Source organism: Panicum virgatum, chromosome 5K, assembly GCF_016808335.1.
Source record: "Panicum virgatum strain AP13 chromosome 5K, P.virgatum_v5, whole genome shotgun sequence".
NCBI classification, from domain to species: domain Eukaryota; kingdom Viridiplantae; phylum Streptophyta; class Magnoliopsida; order Poales; family Poaceae; genus Panicum; species Panicum virgatum.
In genome coordinates, this window is record NC_053140.1 from 50560208 (window position 1) to 50577746 (window position 17539).

A 17539-nucleotide genomic window follows, 5' to 3' on the forward strand; every position below is an offset into this window, starting at 1 on the left:
TGCCCCCTTTCTCTCTCTCGTGGGATCATTGTCTCTCCTCATCTTCTCTCTAGGGTTCATCTCTCTCTTTCGTGGGGGACATTTTGCTCACCCGAATCCGCTCATCTAGGGATCTCACGAGAGCACTCCGGGGGGATCGAAGCACAAATCTATCCAGGTAGGTGTTCTCTCCTTTTTCGCACGCCGATTTGATGGATTTTACTCCCCCTCACCACTCGAGCGTGCAATGGTTTTTTTTCTGATTTGCTTCGTGGTTGTATTTGGTGGAGGTTATCATCAAGGTCATTTTGGAATCGAGAGGCCGCAGGAAGTGTAGGTGAGTTCATGCCCCCCCCCATCCATGCCCCTTCTCACTCCTAGTCCAAGCACATCCGCGTTTGATTTCTGGGATTTTGATTTCCTGAGATTTTTGTGCGAGTGGAGGTAATCCTAATCCATTTGTTTTATTTTGTTTGGTGGAGCTCACCAGCGAGCATATCTGCGGGATCCAAGCACAAATCATCAGGGGGTTCGTCAGAAATCCCAGACCCGAATCAGGTGAGCAGTTCACTTGGATCCCCCCTGATTAGATGCCTCAGTCCAAACCCAACCGAAATTGATGCATGTGTGTGTGATTTTTTTAGCCCCGCATGTGCTCTGTTTATGTGCTTCATGCATCCGTAGCATCTATAGGCTAATTTGTGTGTATGTGCTCTGAGATTGTTTTAGGTGGCGATTTTGTGATTTTTGTGCTGGCCCTTCTTTAGCTTTTTTGGCAATCTAGTTATCCTGAACATGTGTTTATCCAGGTAATTATATCTAAACATGTATAGTTATTAGCCTTTTTCCCTCTATCTGAATTAGGCTGCACATTGCCCTGCACCACAAATCTGAACATGTCTAGACATTTTATCTAACTAAACCTAAAAATGCTTAGTTTCAGACATTAAAATCTTAACATGTCTTCAGTTTTTTTTCTGAAGATGCAGTATATATGCATGGTTACTTGTTTGAATTTTTTTTTGCCTTTTTTAAGCACACACCTTTGTCCTGTTATGCATCAAGTAAAGAGAGCTAGACCGCACATTGCTCTCCTATGGATCAGTTTTTAAATGAATCTAGACACTGCATGTGTATTTTAGACATTGGGTTGCACACACCACCACCACCACCAGCAGCACCATTACTCACTTATTCATTTGTTAACACCACCAGCAGCACCAGTACTTACCCCTTTTTATTTGTGTAATGCGCAGCTTTTTCTCTCTGAAACACACTCCAATTACAATGCCAAGAGCGGAGAAGCAGCGACATGCCCGTACGACATCATCCAATGCAGTATGCCCCCCTCCCCTCCCCTCCCCCACGTTATTTCACGCAATAGCCCCAAGTCACAGTTAGGCAATAATTTCTTTTCAGCACAGCAAATTCATGCATCTCATCAGGCATTTTTTCTGAGTTTCATTTGTACTTTTTATTATAATATGTGTGCAGAACCTTAGGAACCCCATCCCCTGCTAGATTTATCAAGCTATATAGATACATTTATGAGGATCAGCGCAAAATGATTGCTAAAGTTAAATTTGATGGCTTGCTGAAGATTGCGTGCACCACAATGCCAGTGGACTTCGCCAATTGGCTGATGTCGGAGTGCTTTGATCCGGAATCATCAGAACTAGTTCTCCCCGGGAGGGGTAGGATTTCAGTGACACCAAAGGCTGTGGCTGACATCCTAAACTTGCCAGACAAAGGTGACGAGGTCAAATATGAGTTGGATGTGTATGCAATCAACTTCATCTACAGCAAGTATGGAATTATCCAAGGGCAAGCACCTAGGATTGAAGAAATAATGAAAAGGATTAAACAAAACAAGCGCGCAGATGAGGATTTTCTGAGATCATGGATGATTGCAGTGTCAACCTTTTTGTGCCCGCCCACTGGTTTGGGAATAAGCCCCAGATGTTACCCATCACTTGTTGACCTTACACGCGTGAACAAGCTGAACTAGTGTCAATTTGTTGTTGACCAGCTCAAGGAGGCAGCCACAAAAATGAACAAGCAAAATTCTGTGAGGGGTTGCATCTTACTAGTTGTTGTTGTAAGTCCTCATCTCTTTTTTTATGCACTGTCATTTTACTATCTGCATCTTACCTTTTTTTCTGCCTTCGACATCTTGTTGTAAGTTCTTTACTTTCCTGCATCTTACACCTTTTTTTCAGATCCTGTACGTAGATTCATTAGATGTTGGTAATGTGCAAATCCCTACAACCAAGCCTAGGATTGCAACATGGTCAAGGAAACTTTTGGACCAGGTAATCAAGCTCGATACAAACCGTGATGGATCATTTGGCAAGCTAAAGGTAATGGGCTAATGCACATTATTCACTGCAGTAAAGTTAGGTTCTGTAAATGGCCTCACTAACCTTTCTGCATTTTTTTCTCCAGCTAAAATTATCAGGGAGTTTGGTGGCCCAAGTTTCATTTTTCCAGATGGATGATGTAAACAGATTTGTAGCATTAAAGCCCCCCCCCCACACACACAGCTATTGAGGTGTGTTTGTGCTCCGTTAAAGTAATTTAGGCCCTACGCTCACGCAGTTTTATAGCATGTATTGAGCAAATCAGTATACACGCACTGGATTCACTTTTTAATGTCTTGCAGAAGAAGAGAAAAATCATCAATGTTGTGAGTAAAGTTCTGACTGGGTATCAGAGTTGCTTGGTACCTTCATACAAGATATGGCTGATGCTGAAGACTCCCTCAAGCCGAAATTGAGAAGATCAAAGCGTAGTAAAGCTGCACAGCAATATGAAAATGATGGCGAAGAAGACATAGACGAAGACCCAGATTATGATGAAGATGGAGAGGAGTGGATTAGCAGCAGCGAGGATGGTTCTGATGAGGATTTTGAGAGTGAAGACGATCAAGATGAAAAAGGGGGAGATGAACAAGAACAAGACGAGAAAAAAGATGATCAAGAAGAAGAAGAAGAAGAAGAAGAAGAAGAAGAAGAAGAAGAAGAAGAAGAAGAAGAAGAAGAAGAAGAAGAAGAAGAAGAAGAAGAAGAAGAAGAAGAAGAAGAAGAAGAAGAAGAAGAAGAAGAAGAAGAAGAAGAAGAAGAAGAAGAAGAAGACCTTGTCCCCCTTAGTAGACGGTTAAAAAGGATGCAATCAGCCACAAGCCAAGCAGGCAGGGTGCAAACAGCAACAGCTACTGATAGCTCTGTTGGTATTTCTACACTTCAACCAATGGGTAGCACAGGACCTGAAGTTCAACAACTTTTCAAACCAGGCAGTCTGATCAGCAGGCATTCTAGATTAATACTGCCAGACAAGCTGACTAATGGAGTGGATGGGATTAATATGGTTGGTGGAATAGAACAAAATCTAGTAACGAAGCTACTTCATCGAAGGCAGTTGTTGGTGATGTCAAAGGGAGTTCATGGGATTTCCCCGCCCCGACTGTGATATTATGAAGTTCATTATAGATCCCACACCACCTCAGAAAGTATCCAACACACAAGGCCTTGATCCTATAGGTAATGAGTTCATTTTTTCAGTTTTTTTCGCTGCCACTGCATTCATTTTTTAATGCATCAGGAACCAAGTTCATCAAATCCCCAGCGTGTGTCTAATCATTTCTCTCTGTCTCTCTCTCTCTCTCAGCAAACCCCATATCTGTGTGGACATTGGATGGGCTGGATGATGATGTGTATGAAATTCTGGAAGCACAGGCTATTCGGATCAATGAGCAAGCAAAGGCCAAGCATAGGGATGTAAAAGTTGCAGGAACAACTCAAATTATCGGGTCAACATCTTATGCTGCACCAGAGGTTCAAGAGAAGATTCTAGCAATAGCAAGCATTCAGGAGCAGCAGTTAAAGTTGCAGCAGCACCAGCAAAAGATGCAGACCCCACCAGCTGCAACATATCAAGAGCAACAACAAAAGTTGCAGGAACATTGGAAGCTGTCAGGACAAGCTCCACCGGGACACCATCTTTTTTTTTATGCACCGGAGGCGCCAAGAGCAGATTCGAGCAGCAGCAAGCATTCAGGAGTAGCGGCAAAAGTTGCAGCAACACCCTCTTATGCAGCAGCACTAGCAAAAGATGCAGGTCCCACCAGCAGCAAGATATCAAGAGCAACAGCAAAAGTTACAGGAACACTGCAAGACGTCGGGACAAGCTCTCACGCATCAGCACAGGCACCACAAGCTGTTGGAGATCTTTCCATCACACCAGAGTATGCACCTCCACCAAGAAGAGAGCGCAAGCTGCCAGCCGCACTACAGTCCCTTATCTTAATGGTGCAAGGAAGGTTTAGTTCAGCTGCAGTAGAGCCGTGACGAAGACTTATAACACGGTCTGTATGTTCTCAGGAAGGTCAACGAGGTCCAAGAACAGGAAGTATGTATATCATGCCTGCCACTTAGTTTTAAATTATCATCTAGTGTTTATGCATGCTTAAATTATAAATTGCGTTTGTTTTTACTATGTGTTTGCTTCTTTGCAGTGTAGTCATAATCAACTATTTGTCCAACTATGCTACACTGGGACATTTAGTTGATTCAGTTAAACCAGGGGGAAAGCTAACCAACACTATCGCAGAGATCGGCATTCATGTAATTAATGGCAAGAAGAAAAAGGGTGCAACCAGATGGGTCATGCTGCTTTACGTTACGGTGAGTTTCCTCTTTTTTTTTGGGTCCAATAACAACATTTTTGCTTTTCCTCTTTTTTCATGGATTGGACATCTTCTCATATAACCGAACCAAATGACAGACATTCCTGTAAAGTCAACAAATTTACGCAAGCGCGGTCAAACATGCATTCACAAAAAGTGAAAACAATCTAAACCACCGGCAACTGGTATGGTGCAAAGCAACCCCCCCCCCCCACCCCCCTGTGTTCTTCCATTGTAACTTCCCTTTTATCCAAATTTATCTTATCATTTTTTTGTGACATGCATTACACAGGTATTGTTCCCTGTGTTGCAAAGGCTTGTCCCGAGCAATATACATTCAGGGCACTACTTCCTAATTGTTCTGAACCTTCGGAACTACAGTTTTGAAGTCATCGACTCTATGAGAACACTGGAGAATGAAGCACTGGCACAGTGCTGCAACATAATCACCAGCAGAATCAAACAGTTGTGGAAAATCCACTATGCTCAGACAACCGAGCAAATAGAGAACTATGAAACTGTTCAAATTCCAGTTCCAAAACAAACAAACAAACAAGTAAGCAAAAAAAATTATGTGCTTTTTCAATGTATGCAATCAGATGCACAACGCAGGACACACTAAATTCTTATTTTTTATGATTTTTTCTACATTTTGCAGCCATGACTGTGGGTTCCACATGTTGATGCATGCTCAACATTGGGATGGACGTTTGGTGTGCGAGCTTCATGAAAAGGGCATTCCCAACATACGGAAGATCCTGGCGCATACATGGCTCAGCTATGAAGAAAATGACGTAGACTGGGAGAGCATCTTGAATGCAGAATAGGTATGATTTCTCATTTTTCTCATACAAGCAAATTAGCATAACCCACAAAGCATCTTATTTGTATTCATGGAGCAATTTAGTAACTAAATTAGAAAGTTCCACCATCTTAAGCAAATCACATTGCCACACAAGCATCTCAAGTGCATTTGAGAAGCATTTTCCTATGAGCGTAAAAGCATTTTTTTGAGGTGCATACTATTCAATATAGCCTCACACACACCCTAACTATCCCTCCAACCCACCCAAAGCTCGGACACACCCAGACTCTGAAACTCTCTCTCCTGTTTTTTCCGGACATCTTGCTGCATTATGCTCAGTGGACCTGCAAATGCTGCACTTGTTCTTCCTCTTTGCCTCTACATTCATCCTTTTTTTAGTCTTTTTTCCTTCTTACGGCCTTTCACTTTTGACCTCGTGGGATTGCCCACATGGTTCAATAATGCACCAGCACCAGGGTTTTTAGTAGGCAGACCATCACTACCACCTGCAGACAAAGTTTTCAATATTAGTCACAACATTTTTTTCATGCCCGCAGAGTCACCAACCAGCAAATTAATCTAGTGCATAGTGTCAGGTTTGATAGTTTTTGAATTTTTTTTCGCACACCTGGCTGGACAGTAGGCAAAACATTTGTAGTTGCAATGACTCCTCCGCTACAGGGAGCAGAATGCACACCAATAACAGGAGCTGAAACAGCGGGTATATCTGCAGCACTTTCAGTTGTAACACTAGGCATAATGCTCCCTCCGGTAGACTGCATGTTTGCACGGACCCTCTGTCTGCTTGGTTTTTTCCTCTTCTTGATTTCATCTAGTGCAGAGCGTATCATTTTGATATGACTGTCCATAAGATCATAAGTTCCCCTTGAAACACTCCCTTCAACAGCTAATCCCGCGAACGCTGTAGACAGATTTGCGAACCACATGGTCTTTCTGTTGTTTAGGGGCATACCTCGAGCAATAAAGTCAGCTTGCACATGTGAATTAGCATTAACTCCCCCATTCTCATTCTCGGGGACTAATTCTTGTGTCCATCTTTTCAGTATGAAATGATTAGGTATTGTCTTCACACCCAGCCTAGTCATTATCTTCATTATGTGGCAACATATCAGACCATCTCTATCAAATTTGCTGCACTCACAGTAATAGCTTCCCTCGTCCTCAATCGTAGTCACAAGATATGCCCGCTTGCCATAGCCATAAACAAATTTGTTGTTAGGCACTAGGTAGTATTGGATTTGCCCTTCAGGCTTCACATCATACTCAGCGGTCTTCTCAAATTCCTTTGAGAATCTGTAAAATAGGTTTTTAGTGTAGACAGTAGATGCGTGTTTCTCAATAGGATATCTAGACCATCTTCTCCTGTCTCTATCGTCAGTCTTGAAGTCTTTCCCATCTTGTGCAACCAAACACTTGTCTTGAATCTTTTGGTATTGCTTAACAAAGTTCAGCACAGACATGTTTGGGTTTACATATTTTTTTAGGACAGCATTGAACCCTTCACTTCTATGTGTGGACTGCAAAAAGGGGTAGAACCAGTGCATGTAGTAAGCTGGTGCAAAGCTGCTCCTGAGTCCATACAAGCGCTGAAAATGGACATTGTCAGTCAATCCATGTTTGTTTATCATAGCATCCCATTTTTCTTCAAATTCTTACGGATTCACACAGTGGCGGAGCCAGCCCCAGAAATGACCTAGGGCTGGGTACTGTAGCACTAAGGTGGCCGGAACTCGCGGAGGAAGCCACGTTCATGCGTGACGTTGGGCCGGTGGCGCTGACCTCCGCGTTTCCGTTGATCCTGCTACGAAAACCATGAACCACCGAGAGCATCATCATCAGCACCTCAAGGCGAACTCATTTTGCAAGTTGGTTGGGCTCGAAGGACAGATATCACCTGAGCTCACCTACGAGGTCGTCAACGGCAACCATGGCGACGGCGGCGAGCCGTCGCGCAGCTGGTACAGCCCGAGGCTTGGGCAACCCGTGGCCTGAGATCGTAGAGGACCTCGGGGTGAAGCTGTAGATGCAAGGAATCGAAGTTTGACAGAGTAGGTTAGGTGGAATCGAAAAGGGGGCGGCGCAGGCTTGGAGGTCGGCAATGGCGACCTCAGCTCGCTTCTGTCCTTCTGGCGCACGGCGCTCGGCGCGCACGCGAAGAGGAAGGCGTGACGAGGCGAGTGTGAGGTAGAGGAAAGGCAGGCGCACGGCGCATCGGCGCGGACGACGGGAGGAGGCGCCGACGCGAGCTGCAGGTGCGGCCGCGCCCGCGCGGGATCCGCCGGGCGTCGGCGGGAGGCAGCCAGGCGGGGGCGGACTGCAGCTGCAGGTGCACCGGCGCGGCCAGCAGAAGGCGCCTAGGAGGGCTCAGCCGCGGCGCTGGATCCTCTCCGGCGGGGACGGCAGACCGGCGGGCGGCGGCGGCGAATGGAGGGGCGCCGACTCGGAGCGGGGGCGGGCTGCGGTGCGGGGTATGGATGACGAGCTCAGCCACGCCACGAGTCCACAACGCGGAGACTTGGGTGGGAGTGTGGGACGCGCTGGGCTGAACCGCAGGCCGGCCCAAAACTCGGCCTAGAAGGCCTCTCGCGTCTCGCCTCTCTCCTACGGTGCGTCCTGGTCCTGCCGTCCTCCACCTTCTTCCTCGCGTCCGGCAGACCGGCACCTTCCAAGCGCCACCGGAACGGGGATCTGCTCTGGAGCTCGGCCCTAAGGACCTAGGGCGGCCGCCGTAGCTCGCCCCAGTGGTGGCTCCGCCACTGGATTCACAGTGTGGTTCATGCATTCTTTGAAGTCCTCTTCTAGCTCCTCATCTCCATCCAAAACAGGCCCAATTGTACCAGTGAACTTGTCCATAATGTGCCACGACAGTTTCGGTGGTTAGTGTTAGGGAATACATGAGCAATTGCACACCTCATAGCTGCATCTTGATCAGTGATAATGCTCACAGGCGTCTTGCCTTTCATTGCCTCTAGAAATGTTTCAAATAACTAAGTGTAGCTAGGAGATTTTTCAACCCTTAGGAAGGCACATCCCAACATGAATGACTGCCCATGCCTGTTGATCCCAATGAAAGGAGCAAAAGGCATGTCATACATATTTGTCATGTAGGTTGCGTCAAAAGACACACAATTATGGTATGACTCGATGTAAGCATGCCTTGCTGCACCATCAACCCAAAAGAGGCTCTCAACCCTGTGCTCAGCATCAAGTTTAATCTTGTGGAAAAATTATGCATCTCCATGTTCCAATTCCCTAAAGTAGTCCAATGTCTCCTGCATATCTTTAAATTTTTCTGTTCTTCGAATGTTGGAGCGAAAGTTGCCAGCATCCTTTGCTTCATATGGCACTAGCTGCGCAGACCCATAGAACTCATTCATTAGCTGCATTATGCGCCCAGTGCTTAAATTGCAACCATGCAACATTTCAATGAAATCTTTCTCCGCCTGAGGGATGCCTTTGTGAGACCTCATGAACTTTTTCAAGGACGGCTTCACAACAAGGTCGTGGTTGTGATTTGGAGCAAAGAAAATCACATGCCATCTATCACCGATTAACTTGACAATCATTCTTGCTTTGCAATCGGTATGATGCATCTTCTCCCTTTTCCTTTTCTTTCCACCATCCATCTTCTTCTTTTTCTCAGCATTTTCAATGTCATTACCTTCATCGTTGTTCTCAAGTTTAGATTCCCGCACCGTAGAATCACTGTCATCAGATTCTGGAATTGAATTGCCTTCTTTCATTTTCCTTCCACGGCCTTCTTTGTTACAAACAAACAAACATAATCTTTTGTTGTTCCCTAGTCAAACTTGAGAGGCGTGAAGTCCCTGTACGAACTGAGAACCCAATTTGTTTTGCATAAGAGTTGTAGAACTCCCTTGCCTCTTGTTTAGTGGAAAATGTTTGCCCAATGTATGGCACTAGAGGTGTTGACCAGATCTCTTCCACAACCTGCAAATCTTGGGTGTTCTCATCATTCACTTGCACATTCTGAGCGGCCTCATCTACATTGTTGCCAACAGCAGCCAAATAGTTGCCAACAGGAAATACAGATGGATCTTGCTCTGGAACATGCTCAATATCATGCACTGCCCCCCCCCCACACCCCCATCTTCTGCATGAGTGCAATAAAGCGGATTTGCATCCGACTCACCAAGGAAATCGTAATCAAAATCTAGTGGGGACTTGTTTAAATCCATTCTTTTTTCTCAACCTCTTTTTTCCCCTTGCAACTCTGCCCCCTGCACATTAATTCAGCACCAGATCACAAACCTGATTTAGATAGAAGCACCAGACCATTACAACACATTGTTTTGAACATGCATCTCTCTTATGATTTTTAATACGCATCAAAAAGCAACTAAATGTGATTCAGTAGCCAATAATGTACTGTTCAACAGGTAGATCAGTTATTTTGTTCAATAATGTACCTGTCTATCTGCATTTTAACCAAGCTGGTTTGTACATTGTTCAGCACCACAATCAACCCAATCATGATTTTTTTATTTGCATTTAATCTTTTTTATATGCATCCAAAAAACCAACTACATGTAATTCAGCAGGCAATAATGTATTATTGAACAGGCAGATCATAAGAATTTCAGCTTATATTTGTCTAGAAAACACCTTTGTATACTTTTTTCTATCTGCATTTAATCAAGCTAGTCTGTACTTTGTTCAGCACCACAATCAATCTAATCAAGCATTTTTCTATCAGGATTTAATCAGGCTTTATGGCAGCGGCTTCAAAAGTGGTTCTACAACACTGGATCCAACTACAGAGTATCTGCATTTATTCTGTATTTTAGGAGAAGATCTACTGTTTTTCGTCTTCACATTTTTTTTCTGGGGATGATGTGCCACCGCATGTGGATCCATGTGGTTACTGGAACCTAGATGTTGGGGGGGGGAGGGGAGAATTTGCAGATGATCGCAGCATAAAAGACTTCGATATGTGTGACGCACCTAATCCGATGTGTTCTGCTTTTCTTTGCCTTTCGTTGATGCCTATCTTTGCTTCTGTGGCACCGTCATTTTTTGTTGGAGTTGCATCTGCTTCTGTATGTGCTAGGCGGCGGCGGCAGTGGTGGAATCCAGATCCGAGAAAGCAATTTTACCGGCGGCGGAGAGAGGGAGGGGGCAGGAGAGAGTTTTCGTGGGGCCCGCAACAGTTGTAACGTGGTCCCGAGGAGCGAAAAAAAAGGGCTTGCAAAGAGATTGAGACGGGGTTATCAAAATAGAAAAGCAAACTTTTCTAAAAAGGATAGGCCGTAAGTTAGCCGCCTCCATTAAACAATACAAGCGGCGGGGCAAGGGGTCCACCAACGGTGATGGACGGTGGCGATAGACCTGGTGGCCGCATGTACATGTGGGCAGGCCTTTTTCAGACTGAGAGAGCACGCTAGGCTAGAAGATGAGAGTGCCTGTTGGATGAGAACAAACAAAGTGCGCATTAAAAAAAAAAGAAGCCTTGACGTCTACAAGTGGGCCATGAGTGGCAAACCAAAGAGCTCCCGCGCAGCATGTTAAAAAATATTTTTAACTAATCCATCATTAAGAACTATTATGTTTTTACGAATCACATGTTAAAAAAGAAGAATATAGAAAAAAAAGTTGAGGATAGTATGGTCATTTGACTTTTTCTGTGTATATTAAACAAATAGGTGGAGCTGTTTTATTTCGGTCTTTAAGAGCTGTTTTTCTGTTGGTCTTGTGTCTCCCCTTTTCATTTTCGGTTTTATTTCTCGGGCATTGCAATGCTTTGACAATAGAAATATCTTTGAAGTATATACTAGAGAAGAAGAAGAAACTGAAAGCGACGCCTCCTGAAGTGCTTGAAGCTGTTGCAGCCGTCGTCAAGTCCGGGAGGCGGATTTGTCCCATTCCATCCTAGGGGCGCGTACCGTGGCAGGCCTGCTGCTGCGAGACAGCGAGAGGAATTGGAAAAGGACCCTCCTGTCCTGCCACGACCGACCGGGCGCGGCCATGCTCTGAACCCAAATGGCAGGTCCATGAGGATCGAAGCCACGGTCTTACTCTTACGCACACGGCAGAGCCCCCTTAAAGAAAACGATAGTTGCAGCGGCAGTTCAAACATTCGGTTTCAGTCTTTCAGGAGAGGAGGCATTTTTATGCGCATGGCCCCTGGTCCCTGGAGTTTGAGAATTGCTTACTGGGATTATGGCATCATTGCTACTCGAATTTTACCATTAGGTGGGCTCTGACGGTTGCTGTTGCTGGAGTTCTCGAGGTTGGACTAGTTCAGTCAGCGAGCGACAGACGCAGATAACGGCCGCCCGAGCTTTTTTTTGGCGACGACCAACATACACGGAGTGGACCATCAAACCTGCACAGATAAGAGTGCCGTGGATCATCAAACACACTGACAAGGGGTGCAAATATATTTTATTTACTATATGTGTACGCAAACACGAACTGAGATAAAAGATCAAATATGGGAGAAATGGAGAAATTCCGGAGCAAAAACAATGCACGGATCACGTCTCGATCTCGATTCTCGATCGCGGGTTTTTTACATATTTACCACATTCTCGATCTCGATTCGTCTAGCTGACACGCCACGTAGGCATGCCGCCGTGGCTCCCAGTCAACGAGGCAACGTGAAATTTCTTGTATACTCTAAGCCGGGCCCGCGGACCCACCAAAGCGGCGCAGCAGTGGCGGAGTGCGGCGTCGGCATGCTGCGTGCTCTGCGCGTGCCTCCCCGTGGCCGAGCTCTGCTGCGTGGCGCGCGCGCCACTCCGCGTCGCGACGCGGGGCTGCAGACGGTGGAGGCGGCAGCAGGCAATGGGGCAGAAGGAGGGCCAGTTGCCAGCTCGGTCGCGCTCGCCGTCCGCCCGTCCCCATACGAGCCATGGCCTGCTACCCAGTCCCCATCCTAGGAAGAAGTCGGAGGTGCTCCCAGTTCCCATCCAGGTGCTGAAGGTGGGAGACAAAGCTGATAATTGGGGCCCACCTGGTAGTGGGGAAGTTGCGGAACCTGCTGTCAGAGAGGGAGAGAACAGGGCAGAGGGATAGAGAGGTTATTTCATGTGCCCTTGCTGGAGCTACCGTGGCGTGCATGCGTGACGTGTCAGCTAGGCAAAAATGGTAAAATAAAGAGTAAAAGTTTTCTCATGTGGCAAATATGTAGGAGTCATTTTAATAATGACTTTCGGGTGTACGGCAACTGGCGAATATAAAAAACCCCTCGATCGCCGATTTATTCCCCCGGCCCCCCTCCCCCCAGGGTTTCATTTACCGACCGGACCGGCCAAACCGCCGGGGTCCGGTACCGGCATAACGGTCCGGTTTGGCCGGAAACCGATCGGTACTGGTCGAATTCAAATTTGAATTCCAAAAACTCAGTTCAACCGGTTCGTACCGGTTTACCGACCGGTTTGAATTCAAATCCAAATTTAAAATCGCATGTGTAATCGGTTTAGAACGGTATACCGGCCGGTTTGACCGGTTTACCAAGTGGGCCTTAATGGGCCGTCTCATTTTTTTTCCTTTTCTTTTTTGGTTTAACTTTAAATGCCCGAAAAGTATGTTAAATGAATGAATTTTTGAGAAAATTTGACACCATTAGATTTGTCGCACCTTGAAGTATTTTTAGGAATTTTTTGAGAATTTTTCATTTTTTTAAATTCAAATTTGAATTTTAAATTTGGGCCGGTTTGATACCGGCCCAAACCAGAACCGGACCAGTTACCACCGGTTTTTTAAACCCTGCCTCCCCCGCGCCCCGGTTCCTACGAGGTGGGCCATCGCCATCGATCACCAAACGGGGCCGTATAAATAGGGATTAACCCCATCCAAACACTGTCACCAGCGTCGTATTATAATCCACTCCCCCCGGTCCGGTAGATTCCCAGACCTACGCCAGGGGGACGCTGAGATGCAGGGGACCCTCTCCATTGGCCACTGCCCTCCAACCCCACGCCAACATTTTGAGCCACGCGCGGCGCGGCGTGCCTAGCTCTCCCATCGATCCGCCCGTGAATCCTTGCGCGCCTGCCTCCCTCTTCGCCCGCCCTGCCCTCCTGCTGCGAATAAGAATCGGCTCCTTTGTTTGCATCTTGATTGACGAGGTCGGTTTAAATACAAAAGGGGGGAATCGGCCGCAGGGGCCGGGTCGCACGCACGCAGCTTTGATTTGGTGGTATCTCCTTGTTCCCTCGGATTGTCCCTCTCGTTGTCGCCGCCGTCGACGACGACGGCGATACCAACAAGGAGGAGGAGGAGGGCGGCATCATGGACGCGCACAAGGCGGGAGAAGATAAGGGAGCCGCCGGCGAGGTGAGGCGGATCAACGTGGTGTATTTCCTGAGCCGCGGCGGCAGGACGGACCACCCGCACCTCTTCCGCGTCAACCACCGCAGCCGCGCCGGCGTCCGCCTCCGCGGTACGTGCCCTTCTGCGTGCCTGCCTGTTCTTGATCATCTGTCGGCGAATCCTTCCGCATCAATCAATGCTCATCGACGATCAATGCGGCTCATCGCCCCGTTTGCCTTTGGATCGATCCGTTCAGATGTCAAGAGGTGGCTCTCGGAGCTCCGCGGCAAGGACATGCCGGACAATTTCTCGTGGTCTTACAAAAGGTATGGTGATCGAGTTGGCGATCGATGAGATGGTGATCCAGTTCTTTGTCTTTCCATCCATGGACATTTTTCCCCCCTTGCAATTCAATTCCGATTTTTGCGCTGTGTTTGATTTGCATTTACTGCGCCAATTCAATTCCGTTCTTGATCCAGGTGGATACGTACAGCTCTCCTGATTTCCTTGCATGACCGTTGCGCTAACTAATTCCTGTTCAGAAAGTACAAGGCCGGGTACGTGTGGCAGGACCTGAAGGACGACGACCTCATCACGCCCGTCTCCGACAACGAGTACGTGCTCAAGGGCTGCGACGTCCGGGGAACACCTCCTCCCAGCGCCCAAGCGCCAAGAAGGACTTCTTCGTTAGGTGACTCATCATCCATGCCTGAATTTTCTTCATTCTATTTAATTCCTTTGTGACCTAGTTTTCTTATCATTTCTTCTTTGTAGAATAGAATGTGTTTTCTTATCATTTCGGCGTTGAGGTTAACGATTTGACTTGTACGTTGTTTGTACCAGCCGAGAAGAAACAGGAGGAGGAGGAAACGCCGTGCAGTCAGGACCGCAGCGTGGAAGTTGTTCTGACGCCAGACTCCGAAGAGAGCTCCCCCAAGACGCCGCCGGCGGCCGACCAGGACTCGCCCGGAGGCTGCGAGCCGGCGCGCCGTGGTGCCGCGCCGTTCAAGGCCGAGGAGCCGCAGGGCGTTCGTGAGCAGAGGCAGCATCAGCAGCAGGAAGTGGTGATCAAGATCGAGGTGTCACGGTCGCAGGAGCTCCGCGAGCAGAAGCAGCAGCAACAGCAGGAGACGGAGGAGGGAGCGGCGGCCGAGAAGGCGGTGGTGCGGGCGGCGGCGAGTGAGGGGCAGCAGCCGCAGGGCCAGGGGCAGGGAGCGGGCGGCGCCAGGAGCCACGCGCTGGGGTATCAGCAGGCGCGGAGGATGCGCGTGGCGCGGGCGCTCCACAGCATGCTGACGTGCGGCGGGGCCGACGCCGACGACGCCGCGCTCCGGCCCCTGGTGCGCCGGTCGCGCCGCAGCGCCGCCGAGGCCCCGGGTGGCGGCGGCGGCGGCGACGACGACTGGCCGCCCACGCCGACGTGCCCCGGCATGGACGGCTGCGGCCTCCGGTGAGTCCAAACGCAGATTCGATCACCAGACTACACCTGACGCGTTTGCTTGGTCCCTTTGCTGAACTTTTGTGCGTGGCAGCGTGAGCCGGAAGGCGAGGTCGCGGCGGGGCGGGAAAGACAAGCCGAGCAAGCGCGACGGGCGCGAGCGCGACGCGCACAAGCCGGCCGCACTGCCGCGTTGCTCGTAAGTGCCGCCGCGATGCTGCTTTTCTGTTTTGTCGACTGCTGGCGAATTTTTATTTTTTTAAATATAAAAGTATACTGTAATTACGGAATAATATCATGGATGTATGGAATTTCAAAACTATACCTCTTTCGTCTGCCCAGCAGACAAAATCTAAATTCCGTCTATTCAGAAGACAAAAATACAATATTTTCGTCCTATCGTCAAACGAAATCTAATTTCGTCGAACCAGTAGACGAAAATGCATGAAAAAAACAATTTTTGTGGGGCCTACTAATTTTCGTGTACCTGACGGGCGGATGAAATCTAATTTTCGTCTACCCATTGGACGAAATTTAGTTGTCATCGGCAACTCTGAGTTCCTGTTTTTGAATAGATATTTGAACACTTTTCTGATGTTTTGCACAAAAATAAATCATACATTTTTGTAGTATAATGTTCCTTGTATTTAGTGGTAAATTTTTTTTTCTAAGATTTTGCATAAAATTATTTTTTATATACATTCAAAATGAGCCACTTGTAATGGCAGAACATAGACTTGGAAAAATTCTAAGTCTACGTTCTGCCATTACAAGTTGCTCATTTTGGACGTATATAAAAAAATATTTTATACAAAATATTTGAAAAAAAAAATTACCACTAAGTACAGGGAACATTGGACTACAAAAATGTATGATTTGTTTTTGTGCAAAACATCAGAAAGGTGTTCAAATATCTATTCAAAAACAGGAACTCATGACAACTAAATTTCGTCCAATGGGTAGACGAAACTTAGATTTCGTCTACCCTTCCAATGGGTAGACAAAAATTAGCAGGCCCCACAAAAATTATCCTTTTCATACATTTTCGTCTACTGGTTCGACGAAATTGGATTTCGTCTGACGATAGGACGAAAATACTGTATTTTCATCCACTGTGTAGACGACGTCTACTGGGCAGACGAAAGGGGTATATTTTTGAAATTCCACAGATCCAATGTATTATTCTGTAATTATAGTATAATTTTATATTAAAAAAAATAAAAATTCGGTTTCTCGTTGCCGACCCGATCGATTCTGAATTTCTGAATTCTGACCCCCAGGCGTTTGCGGGCTGGCTGCTCGTGCTCGGTCTCCCACTAGACTCGGCCGTTAAAATGCGCTGCTCGGTTGCGTTGGGCCGCTGTTGAGGGTTTCTAGGTTGGGTCCGGTGGCGCGTGGCAGAAATGAGAAGGGATTTTTTTCGTTTAAAAAGAAAAGGAAAAGAAAAGGGAACGGATTCTTCAGGGGGGCTAAAGTTGCCAAGTTCGTACTGATTCGTGCGTGGATCTTGTACCAAGTAAAGGTCACGTTATTCCGTGCAAGTAGAAGACGAAAGAGGGTACACTTTTATATATTCAGATTTGTTCGTAGATTTTTTTTTTTGAGGGCATGATGCTTCTTGAGTCTCATTCTGAGCGTAGAGAGATACTGACGTCTCCTTACGCGCGTCGGTCTTCATGGGCTTTTCGATAAGGCCTGATCAACCCTGATGGGCGGTCGGGAAGTTCGCAACGCAACCCTGGTGGGCCTGAACTTGTCCAAATATCCAACAGAAATTCGCCGCCTCACTCACGCATCTCTTTGTGCGCGCAGGCAGTGCGGGAAGGAGTTCAAGCCGCAGGAGCTGCACGCGCACATGCAGTCGTGCCGGGGGTTCAGGGAGCGGATGCGGAGCAGCGCCAGCGCCAGCGCTCGGCCCGGCGCGGACGGGAGGCGCGCCTCCACGGCGGGCCACCGCTCCGCGGACCGGCCGTCGTCCGCCTCCGCCGTGTTCCTGCTCGCGGAGCCCTGACGCGATCCAACTGGCGGCTGAGACCGGTTGCTCATCTCTGAAAAAGAAACAGAAGGAAAGGAAAGATGCTGATGATGCCGTGGAGTGGAGGAACGGGGTGCGCATCGTGCGCGTGTGCATCGAAGCGGCGGCGTTGGGATTGGTTGATTTAGTGTTGATCTGGCAGTGAGATATACACACTCGTTTGGTCTGCGGATTTTGCTTGCTTCACCTGTGAATAATATTCTGAATACCTATGTATTAGCACGTACGTCTCGACCTGTGTGGGTTACGCGTTCGTGCTTGATGCTCTAGTCTAGCCACAGAGATCGACGGGTCAGCGCT

The 17539-nt window shown here is 47.5% G+C and overlaps 1 protein-coding gene across 1 annotated transcript; it reads left to right on the forward strand.

The window, feature by feature from the left end:
* The first annotated feature begins 13336 nt into the window (after positions 1-13336).
* On the forward strand, positions 13337-17453 carry LOC120708254. The gene is made up of 6 exons (XM_039993441.1): positions 13337-13896; positions 14023-14092; positions 14309-14457; positions 14610-15216; positions 15299-15403; positions 17017-17453. The coding sequence occupies exons 1-6, from the start codon at positions 13746-13748 to the stop codon at positions 17213-17215; spliced, it is 1281 nt and encodes a 426-aa protein (XP_039849375.1). The 5' UTR covers positions 13337-13745; the 3' UTR covers positions 17216-17453.
* Positions 17454-17539: the final 86 nt, after the last annotated feature.